This window comes from Borostomias antarcticus, assembly GCF_949987555.1.
Source record: "Borostomias antarcticus genome assembly, chromosome: 22".
In the NCBI taxonomy this organism is placed as follows: domain Eukaryota; kingdom Metazoa; phylum Chordata; class Actinopteri; order Stomiiformes; family Stomiidae; genus Borostomias; species Borostomias antarcticus.
In genome coordinates, this window is record NC_140255.1 from 19430318 (window position 1) to 19442817 (window position 12500).

The 12500-nt window shown below is 45.9% G+C and overlaps 2 protein-coding genes across 2 annotated transcripts in view; both read right to left on the reverse strand.

Moving 5' to 3' along the window:
* The window catches only part of LOC311323906 (uncharacterized protein), a 571429-nt gene that overhangs the window by 354259 nt on the left and 204670 nt on the right, over window positions 1–12500 (reverse strand). The window lies entirely within an intron of this gene.
* The window catches only part of fmnl1b (formin-like 1b), a gene marked incomplete at both ends in the record, with an annotated part of 41251 nt that overhangs the window by 16493 nt on the left and 12258 nt on the right, over window positions 1–12500 (reverse strand). Inside the window, 7 exons of the mRNA XM_084456223.1 lie at window positions 3878–3971; window positions 4225–4301; window positions 4883–4991; window positions 7785–7928; window positions 8971–9054; window positions 9997–10070; window positions 10283–10366. Of these exons, the coding sequence (XP_084312349.1) occupies window positions 3878–3971; window positions 4225–4301; window positions 4883–4991; window positions 7785–7928; window positions 8971–9054; window positions 9997–10070; window positions 10283–10366 (666 nt within the window). The remainder of the gene's footprint in view (window positions 1–3877; window positions 3972–4224; window positions 4302–4882; window positions 4992–7784; window positions 7929–8970; window positions 9055–9996; window positions 10071–10282; window positions 10367–12500) is intronic.

The following is a 12500-nucleotide window of genomic DNA, read 5'->3' on the forward strand; positions in this document are numbered from 1 at the left end:
CCTCCATCTCTACACACCTCCACCATTACTCTCTCATCCCTCCATCTCTACACACCTCCACCATCACTCTCTCATCCCTCCATCTCTACACACCTCCACCATCACTCTCTCACCCCTCCATCTCTACACACCTCCACCATCACTCTCTCATCCCTCCATCTCTACACACCTCCACCATCACTCTCTCATCCCTCCATCTCTACACACCTCCACCATCACTCTCTCATCCCTCCATCTCTACACCCCTCCACCATCACTCTCTCATCCCTCCATCTCTACACACCTCCACCATCACTCTCTCATCCCTCCATCTCTACACACCTCCACCATCACTCTCTCATCCCTCCATCTCTACACACCTCCACCATCACTCTCTCATCCCTCCATCTCTACACACCTCCACCATCACTCTCTCATCCCTCCATCTCTACACACCTCCACCATTACTCTCTCATCCCTCCATCTCTACACCCCTCCACCATCACTCTCTCATCCCTCCATCTCTACACACCTCCACCATTACTCTCTCATCCCTCCATCTCTACACCCCTCCACCATCACTCTCTCATCCCTCCATCTCTACACACCTCCACCATCACTCTCTCATCCCTCCATCTCTACACACCTCCACCATTACTCTCTCATCCCTCCATCTCTACACCCCTCCACCATCACTCTCTCATCCCTCCATCTCTACACCCCTCCACCATCACTCTCTCATCCCTCCATCTCTACACACCTCCACCATCACTCTCTCATCCCTCCATCTCTACACACCTCCACCATCACTCTCTCATCCCTCCATCTCTACACACCTCCACCATCACCCTCTCATCCCTCCATCTCTACACACCTCCACCATCACTCTCTCATCCCTCCATCTCTACACACCTCCACCATTACTCTCTCATCCCTCCATCTCTACACACCTCCACCATCACTCTCTCATCCCTCCATCTCTACACACCTCCACCATCACTCTCTCATCCCTCCATCTCTACACACCTCCACCATCACTCTCATCCCTCCATCTCTACACACCTCCACCATCACTCTCTCATCCCTCCATCTCTACACACCTCCACCATCACTCTCTCATCCCTCCATCTCTACACACCTCCACCATCACTCTCTCATCCCTCCATCTCTACACACCTCCACCATCACTCTCTCATCCCTCCATCTCTACACACCTCCACCATCACTCTCTCATCCCTCCATCTCTACACACCTCCACCATTACTCTCTCATCCCTCCATCTCTACACACCTCCACCATCACTCTCTCATCCCTCCATCTCTACACACCTCCACCATTACTCTCTCATCCCTCCATCTCTACACACCTCCACCATCACTCTCTCATCCCTCCATCTCTACACACCTCCACCATTACTCTCTCATCCCTCCATCTCTACACACCTCCACCATCACTCTCTCATCCCTCCATCTCTACACACCTCCACCATCACTCTCTCATCCCTCCATCTCTACACACCTCCACCATCACTCTCATCCCTCCATCTCTACACACCTCCACCATCACTCTCTCATCCCTCCATCTCTACACCCCTCCACCATTACTCTCTCATCCCTCCATCTCTACACACCTCCACCATTACTCTCTCATCCCTCCATCTCTACACACCTCCACCATCACTCTCTCATCCCTCCATCTCTACACACCTCCACCATTACTCTCTCATCCCTCCATCTCTACACACCTCCACCATTACTCTCTACACACCTCCACCATTACTCTCTCATCCCTCCATCTCTACACCCCTCCACCATCACTCTCTCATCCCTCCATCTCTACACACCTCCACCATTACTCTCTCATCCCTCCATCTCTACACCCCTCCACCATTACTCTCTCATCCCTCCATCTCTACACCCCTCCACCATTACTCTCTCATCCCTCCATCTCTACCTACCGTCTGTCTCTCTCTCTCACACACACACACACACACACACACACACACACACACACACACGCATATATACTTATACACACTCACACACCTCCACTCCATTCCTTCACCATGTACTCTCTCATCCCTCTATCTCTACCTACCATCTGTCTCTCTCACACACACACACACACACAGACACAATCACACACATACAGTACACACACACACACACAAACACGCATACACACACACCTCCTCCACTTCACACCTCCTCATGTACACTCTCATCCCTCTATCTCTACCTCGCATCTCACACACACACACACACGTGCGTGCGCACCCACCCACACACACACACACACACACACACACACACACATTCTCATATGTGCCACTACTGATGCCAGCTGGGAGACAGGTAACCTGTCAGTCTGGTCTGGGACTGTTTTCTGAACCTCAAACCCAGCATTCGGATGATTTAAGAGTAGACTATCTATAAAGTATATGGAAAATAAGCTGAGGCCAATAGCAAACCGGTGGATAGAGTTGTTCAATATTAGCATTAAGCCGCGATATACTTGCTTTTAACCACGCATACTCATCTTCAGCGCTCCTTTGCCGCGTTGGCTGCGGTTGAATGTGCTGGTGACTTTACTGTGAGCGTGACATATAGTTTCCATTGCAATTATTTATGACTCTTAACCATTTTGTCAAAATGTAAAGATAGCGTTGAAGGATGTCATTCTCCATGGCTCTAAATATTTCAAAACATTGTGTGCGTTGTTTAGCCGATGCCTATCTGAGTGAGTGTCATATTACAGGCCTCGGAAAAAAGTGGACTGAAAGTTATTGACATTGCGACAGCGCTATGAGCTGTCTGCCGGACTCCGTATCTTGCGTAATCAAGAAATACACGCACACAAGCGGACAGGTGGTCACTGTGGGTTATAAAACCGTTTAAAAAATGCATTCTGATTGATTGAGAGGCATGATCTATGTCAAAACAATGGTGAATGACTATGCATCCCCTCCCATCCTCTGAGAGTGGCTCCCTGCTAACACTGATCTGGTCTGGAATCAGTCTCATTCACAAAAGCTAGGCCTTAAAACACACAAACTGACAAAAACTGACCATAGAGCAGTGATTATTACCAGTTGGAGAGGGGCTTCTGACCCGGTGTCGCTTGGCCACCCTGACCTTGCACTGTTACACTAATAATACCCAGGTCAGTCTGGCCATTCGACCTACGGCCACAGAGGGCTATATCTGCTGGCAACAGTTGCTGCCTCGCAGACAGTGACAAGAGGACCAAGGAAAGGTTCAACTGTCACATCCCACCACAAGTGTTCCCAAAATGTCTGCCCCCCAATGGTGATATCCTGTCTGCCCGCAGAACAACTGCCCCTGACAGCTGCCTGTGGGTTAGTGGGTGAGGGGTTTCCCACAATCCCCTTCCACAAAATACACACAGTAAGGATGTGAAGCACGCCAGGCTATAGGAGACTACCGCCATACATCTCAACCAAGCTTGTGGTTAATTTTAGACAGCATGATTGGATGGGGTGGAGTGCTATTTTGTGCCAAACTAGAATCCCAACTAGAATCCAAACATACTTCCTTGTGAATGTAGAAGTACTACCAGGATCCTACCTCTTAAAACACGATAAAGGAAGGTTAAAAGATTCTGCTAAATGACTGTAATGTAATGTAATGTAATGCATGTACTTTTGCTTGAGTCATTTTGCTCTCACTCTCCCATCATGAAGAGTTGAGATGTGACCCTCAATGCTGTTTCCCATCTACTACCGATGGTACGGTGGCCCAGAGGTACCAAAGAGTGCTTGTTAAACGTTATTAAAAATCCCCAAAATAAAACAAATATCTGAAACTGCTGTAACTATCAACGAGGGATTAAGGGGGGCTGAAAGGGAAAGGATTGTCGTCATGGAGACCACGCTGACCTCTTTGAAGTTGTCGAGGGCGGAGAGGATGATGTCATGGCCGCCCCTCACCAGACACACGGCTGCCAGGAGCTCCAGCACCAGGGCCTTGGTCCTGAGAGGTAGGGGTCATACATAAATACGGTTTAGTGGTGTGTGTGTGTGTGTGTGTGTGTGTGTGTGTGTGTGTGTACATTGCTGACTCACTGGGACATGCACACTTGTTTACTTATTGTCACACACAAATACATACATATTTTACGCACAGTTTTAGATCTCATCCACAGCTGTAGCTACACAGTGTGCTTTCTACACATTCACACACACACACACACACACACACACACACACACACACGGTCTTCTTACCTGGGGTTCCTGTTGTTGAGGCTGAGTGTGATCTGGTTCACACAGCGGAGGTGGTTCATCACCAGGCTGAACCCAGACTGACGACACAGGAGAACGACGACACAAACACACAACGGTCAGCCATACTGGACCATGGATCGTACTGGGTTGTGTATTCATAGTATTGCACTGTACTGCACTTGCACTGCGTTGTTGCACTGAGACGAATGTCTGTAACTACCTGTAACTACCTCAGTCAGTTCGTGCATGTGTCATATGTACTGTTTTTTTGTATCTTGTATGTTGTCTTTTGTATTCTTGTACTGCAGCTTTTAGCCTTTTTGACTCCAAGACAAACTTCTCCTTCGGGAGACAAATAAAGCCGAACCTTGAACCTTAATGAACAGCCTGTCCTCGCTGCCTATCTAAGCCCGTCATTGTGCAAGGAGCCAAGATACAGTAGGCCCAAAACCACTGAGCTATTCCCATCTATATTGCAGTGGTAGCCTAGCTACAACCTATTCTGTATTCTGATGAATGCAGTACGGCATCTCTCGCAGAATACAGTTTGAAGGCATAGAGAAAATCCCACGATTAAAAAGTTCTGGTTTTATCTAGTGTTTGTGCCAGAACTAGGAGGTCTATCTGCCAACTGTAAATGAGGGGGCGCATACTGTACCTGGTAGTTCATGATGGCGCGTAAGCACATGACGCAGAGGTGGACATCGTCTTTCTGGCTGACGAGGCGCGAGTTCCTCAGCGCTTTCCTGTTGTGGAGAGAGTTGAATCTGCCAGGTGAGAGATGTCGCTGTTATTGCCATATCGTAACTAACGGCAACCATCATGTTGTGTAATAAATGATTTATTACAGAACTTTGTAGTTGTTGTAGCTTACATTTTGTCAAAGCCACTCCAACCATGTTATAATATGAATGTCCTAAATGGTCATTTTCAAATTTCAATTTCATATTTTATATATGGTTAGCAGGCAATGTTTGAGTTTGAATAATTTAGTATGGACTATTTAGCATGGACCATTTGTTACAAATTTCTGGTCAAACAGGATAGTTCAGTGTTATTTTTGTTTGGAGCGTAGACAAACTCAGTCTGGTAGGTTAGCTACCATTCATGTACAACACATGTCGAAAATATATCAGAGATGCAGAGAAAGAAGGATGGGGTGAAGAGAGGTGACAGAGAGAGAGAGAGAAAGAGAGAGAGAAAGAGAGAGAGAGAGAGAAAGAGAGAGAGAGAGACAGAAAGAGAGAGAGAGAAAGAGAGAGAAAGAGAGAGAGAGAAAGACAGAAAGAGAGAAAGAAAGAAAGAGAGAGAGAGAGAGAGAGGGAGAGAGAGATGAAAATAGAGGACAGAAGAGACCAAAGGGGTGATGTGATGAGATATGGTCACACGCGCCTGTGTTGACGCGTTAATGGCCGTCTCTCCCAGCTGTCTGTTGGCTGCTTGGAATGTGTGATCATTTGGGTCCCAATCAGACATTCCTCACATTCACACACTGTTCACCTCCCACTCAAACACCCAGACCTGCTGAGCCATCGGCATGCTTCCAATACCCCGCCACGCATTTGGTGGGATAAGAATGTAGTTCCTCCAGGTGTAAACGATAAGGTGCTTGCAAGGGTGTGTTTCTGCATAACAGTGCGTGTATTATACGTGTGTGTGTGTGTGTGTGTGTGTGTGAGAGAGAGAGAGAGAGAGATAGAGAGCGTGCGTTTGTCAATACCTGTCCTCACTTTAGCAAAAATGTTCTGACATTTTGAAAACATTCATAAGCAGATAACAATTAAATCAATCCAGGAACGACACCCTGGAATAGCAGGAATCATTATGCAAATGATCTATGGCGTGACTGGTTCAAAGAGACCTTGTTCCATGAGTACTACACCTTAAAACCAACACTCTTAAAGGAGTAGTTAAGGGAAAATCATGTTTAGCCCTGTTTTAAGGTTACTTATGATCATATACAATGGTTCAGATCAAAACGTTGACAAAAGTAGCACTTTTGAGAAAGTCTGATAAATGCTCTACCACCGTTCTGGTCATACAATGGATGTGGATGGGCACCTTGAAAAATCATTCAAAAACATGTTAAACTCTCAATTTCAAAGACAATAAACTCACCTAGGTTCTGACATATAATTCGCCATAAAGTAAGATTCTAGTTCATCTGGAAAGGCTTTTTTAAATATTTAGCATAGAACTATTTAGTCGCAGCACATACGTGTGTAAACTTCCGCAAACTAGGTAGCCTAGCAACATAAACAATAACAATAGCTACCGTAAGTAGTTCCGCTTCCTGAATCCCCTCTGCGGATTGATCTACACATCTACAACGGTCGCTTCAATACAAGTCAATGGATTTCATAAAATGATCAATAAAACCCTACAGGATTCACCCTACAGGACTTTGCGGCGAATTTGATGGCAGAACACCAACTAACACCTACAGTAGGTGAGCTTCTTGTCTTTGAAATCGAGAGTTTAACATGTTTTTTGAATGATTTTTCAAGATGCCCACCCACATCCATTGTATGACCAAAACGGTGGCAGAGCAATTATCAACTTTCTCAAAAGTGCTAGTTTTGTCAACGTTTTGATCTGAACCATTGTATATGATGATAAGTAACCTTAAAGCAGGTCTAACAATGCATTTTCCCTTTACTACTCCTTTAAGAGTCTCGTAGATAGTCTACTAAAAACACTCACTTTCACTTTCAATCACTTTCAATAAGCATGTTAAAACACCTGTACTGTACGTGTGTGTACTGTATGTGTGTTTACTGTATGTGTGTGTACTGTACGTGTGTGTACTGTACGTGTGTGTATTGTACGTGTGTTTACTGTACGTGTGTGTACTCGAGGCTACGCCACACCGGCCCGCCCCGTGTAACGGCCCGCTGCTGTGCACGTGGTGACCGGCTGCTGCGTCTCTGCTCCGTCTCCCGGCGCGCGTGTGTGTGTGTGTGTGTGTGTGTGTGTAGGAGGGACGTGAAGGCTTACCATACCAACTACTTACCATAGTTATCATATTTAAAGTAGCATCTAGGAACTGAGACGCAGTACTGAGGGTGCTGACTCATGTTCCTGTCTCATGTTAAATGAGTGTCCAGACTGATGAGCTTGTACGACCTCTAAGCCATCCAAGCACTGCAGTCTATGTGTCAGTCCACCTCCCCTAGCATCCATTCACTAGAGCAGCGACGTCCATCACACAGATACACACACATCAGTCTACATCCACATCAGTCTACATCCACATCAGTCTACACACACATCAGTCTACATCCACATCAGCTCCCCTGAGGGATCAACAGGTCAACAGGGGACTAAGCGTGTGTGTGTGTCAGTTTGTTACAAAATAGAGAGGGAGAGAGAGGGAAAGAGAGAGAGAGAGAAAGAGAGAGAAAGAGAGAGAAAGAGAAAGTTCTCAAAGAGAGAGAGAGAGAAAGAGAGAGAAAGAGAGAGAGAGAGAATACCGTCTGTCTGACATAAACAGCGCATCACAAACTCACCGCTACCGTACTCGTTCCCCGTAGCGTCGTCCGCTGGGAGGAGGCACTCACCTCACAGTGAAGGCCCTGCCCGCCTTGGGGGCGCCGTGGGTGGGCGAGTTACTGGCGCTCCTGCTCAGGTCCTCCACCGACTTCTCCTGTGGTCTGCCTTTGTCTGCAGGCAAAGTGCCATTGTCAAAGCCCTCCATGTCATACCTGGGAGACGTAGTACCAGAGGTTGAGAGACACAGCATTTGTAAGGTGTCACTTTATTTTGAGCATCTAACCTGAACCCTAACTCAACACCCCTATCGCCCGAAATTTGAGTTTTTTGGCAGTTTGAGCGTCTAATAAGTCCTCTTTAAAAAAAAGTTAAGACTTAAGACTGCTGAAAAAGCGGGTAAATTCATGAACTGTGAAATAGGTTGAACATCAATTTCAGCTGTGGTTAAAGGGCAATGCTCGTTTTTGACAACCTGGACCTTATTTACGACATATTATAAGAAGTTTGACTCACCGAGATCACTTTGGTGTAGTTCGGAGGCCTGTAGAAGAAATTTAAAATCCAGCGCAAGCCAGTATATCCATGTAATGACGGTGATCGGGGCACCGAGAATGCAGTTTCTCAAAATCTATTTTCGGCCGCTAAACGGTTGTTTTCATCAATCATATTGGATGAATCGACAGTAGAGATTCCTCAACGCGAGGCATTGTTGTCGTTTTCAAATACGGGGTCTTTAGCCTCTGTAATATGATCTTTACAGCCTTTCCCCACTTGCTCCAGCACACATGCGCACAGGCCAGCGCGCAGACTGGCTATTCTCCGGCTCACATTCTCTGCGCTACGATCGTTGTTGGTGCCGAGAATATTGTCGTCGTCATTCGTTCAGCAACAATCCGATCGTAGCGCAGAGGAGTTGAGGAATCTCTACTGTCGATTCATCCAATCTGATTGATGAAAACAACCGTTTAGCGGCCGAAAATAGATTTTGAGAAACTGCATTCTCGGTGCCCCGTCCACCGTCATTACATGGATATACTGGCTTGCGCTGGATTTTAAATTTCTTCTACAGGCCTCCGAACTACACCAAAGTGATCTCGGTGAGTCAAACTTCTTATAATATGTCGTAAATAAGGTCCAGGTTGTCAAAAACGAGCATTGCCCTTTAACACAAGGCAGTCCCTTTGAGTCACCTGCAGAGGTCCGACAGCCACTGAATAGAGGAAGACCAGGAGCGCGTCGAGGCCTTGTACTCACGTGACGGCACATTGTGCGAACGCCAAGTAGTCCACCAGAACATCTAGACCACGGTTCTCCTCATTGAGGAACTCCTGAGCCCAACTGGAGGAAGAGGAGGAACATTCATTTATGTAATACTTTATACCGTTAAACCCTAATACCATGGTACCAAAGACTTCCTCAAATATACCACACAGAGGCAGAGCTGTAACAACCAGGCTATGATCACAGATTTACATCCATGACAGTATTCCACCATCACCACCACATTCACCAGACAACACAACAACACTTTGTTTACATCAGTTTAGCCACATTCACCTAACACAAACACAAACAACAACAGCTACTGTACAGCACAACTACCACAAGTTATCGCCGTACAAGACAGAACCATCAGTCATACTCAGTACCATGACAGAACCGTCAGTCATACTCAGTACCATGACAGAACCGTCAGTCAGACTCAGTACCATGACAGAACCATCAGTCATACTCAGTACCATGACAGAACCGTCAGTCAGACTCAGTACCATGACAGAACCGTCAGTCATACTCAGTACCATGACAGAACCATCAGTCAGAACCGTCAGTCATACTCAGTACCATGACAGAACCGTCAGTCATACTCAGTACCATGACAGAACCATCAATCATACTCAGTACCATGACAGAACCATCAGTCAGAACCATCAGTCATACTCAGTACCATGACAGAACCGCCATGACAGAACCGTCAGTCATACTCAGTACCATGACAGAACCATCAGTCATACTCAGGACCATGACAGAACCGTCAGTCAGAACCGTCAGTCATACTCAGTACCATGACAGAACCGTCAGTCATACTCAGTACCATGACAGAACCGTCAGTCATACTCAGTACCATGACAGAACCGCCATGACAGAACCATCAACGGATCTCATCAACACACACAACGCAATTACATGATTGCTGATTATAGAAAAACCCATTAGTAGGAAGCACAACTAAAGGGATGATGGGTAAAGGGGGCGGGTCTCAGTAAAAGGGGCGGGTCTCACCCGATGTGATTGGTTCTCAGGGATATTTCCAGCTCTCTCAGGACCTGGGTTGATTCCTGGACACGCCTCTTGAACTGACCGAGCAAACACAAGTTCATTGCCATTAAAAACAGGTGAAATGTTTAGTGCTGAAAATCCTTTTTTCTTTTTTCAATCAGTGCTTTTTTTCCCATTGAGAGTGAAACGAATCTTGGGTAGGGTTGCTTACTAACAAATTTGAAGCAACTTTGGCACGATAAAAAGTAAAATATCTACTTTATTGCGATAGGGTGGTGTTGTATCTTACCTTTCGACTAACCCCTCCCTGGTCGAGATAACTTTTGAGTTTCAGCAAATAAGCTGAAGGAGGATTCTTCACTTGGAACCGTTCCTGTAGAAAGACACACATGGACACATGCACGCACGCACACACACACACACACACACACACACACACACACACACACACACACACACACACACACACACACACAACTAATATGTTTGATTGCATGGGTGCTCTAAGAGAGAAGGCGGATAAGGGAGCAAAACACATTTTTACACAGCGTCTTATATCCCAATATACTGTATCCAAGCTTTCAAAGACACAGAGTAATGACATTTGCATACTGTGCATCTGGCAATACTATATTGCGAGTCAATCAACATGTGCATTTCATCTACACATACCTCCTCAACCTGCAGATAATACAGCATAGCTCCCCTGCACGCTTTGAAAAATATATTATACAACCGGTAGTTCCAATCTCTCAATCTGATTGGTTAAGAGCAGTTGTAAAATCCACTCTTGGTAAAGCGTATTGTGTTGCCTCTGTGTATGAAATGCGCTATACAAATAAAGTTTGATTTGATATAGCACGAGTAAAGCCTCTTAACTGTTCTATATGAATTATTGCTGTGCCACATGCGACTGTAGCTAAACGGCTAGTTTTCTATCCTTGTGTAGCTAATAATGTGGCAGCAACCTCAAGTGGTTTATTGCTTAAATCTCCTTCAGAAGTCCTCACAAATGCTCCTAAACCAGGCGGGCTTAGAGGCCAGGTCATGCCTGGCTTATTGCTAATAGGCGTACATGTTCTTTTGATAGTGCTCAACGAATGTCATCGCCTGCCCTGTGCACTTCCCTTTAGGTGGGGAAGTAAGTAGACCAAGACACAGTGGTTTATCTGGACATCTGCATATATTTGATTGAGTGACTAGCATAGCATTAAGTGCTGTCTGTAAATAAGTAGGTGTTACCTGTAGGCCTACCTGTACTATATATATATATATATATATATATATACTGTATATATATATGTGTGTATCAGCGGAGGCTCGTCCATTGAGGTACAGGAGGATTGTCCTCCTCAGTTTTGGAGAGAAGAGAGGGATTCAAATGTAAATATTAATATATATATATTTATTAATAATTAATACTTAATATGATCTGCATTCTAATGAATTTGTATGCGCCAATTTGTGCTGAGTTAAATGTATTTAATAGTAATACAGTACATTTATTTAGTTATTAATTTCCATATAATGTTTGTCAAAGCCAGGGAGCCACTGGAGAGGGGCTAGAGAGCCAGCTGCAGACCCCTGGATTAGAGAGCCAGCTGCAGACCCCTGGATTAGAGAGACAGCTGCAGACCCCTGGATTAGAACACTAGTGTGAAGACGATGGTGACAATGTTTGTGAGAAAACGCAGAACATGGGTGTGGCCTGCTCTGCTATGACACAGTGACAGGCCTGTTACCTGTAGAGATGTGACACAGTGACAGACCTGTACCTGTAGAGCTGTGACACAGTGACAGACCTGTACCTGTAGAGATGTGACACAGTGACACACCTGTACCTGTAGAGATGTGACACAGTGACACACCTGTACCTGTAGAGATGTGACACAGTGACAGACCTGTACCTGTAGAGATGTGACACAGTGACACACCTGTACCTGTAGAGATGTGACACAGTGACACACCTGTACCTGTAGAGATGTGACACAGTGACAGACCTGTACCTGTAGAGATGTGACACAGTGACAGGCCTGTACCTGCTCTGCTATGACACAGTGACAGGCCTGTTACCTGTAGAGATGTGACACAGTGACAGACCTGTACCTGTAGAGATGTGACACAGTGACACACCTGTACCTGTAGAGATGTGACACAGTGACACACCCGTACCTGTAGAGATATGACACAGTGACAGACCCGCACCTGTAGAGATGTGACACAGTGACAGACCTGTACCTGTAGAGATGTGACACAGTGACAGACCTGTACCTGCTCTGCTGTGACACAGTGACAGACCTGTACCTGTAGAGATGTGACACAGTGACAGACCTGTACCTGTAGAGATGTGACACAGTGACAGACCTGTACCTGTAGGGCTGTGACACAGTGACAGACCTGTACCTGTAGAGATGTGACACAGTGACACACCTGTACCTGTAGAGATGTGACACAGTGACAGACCCGTACCTGTAGAGCTGTGACACAGTGACAGACCTGTACCTGTA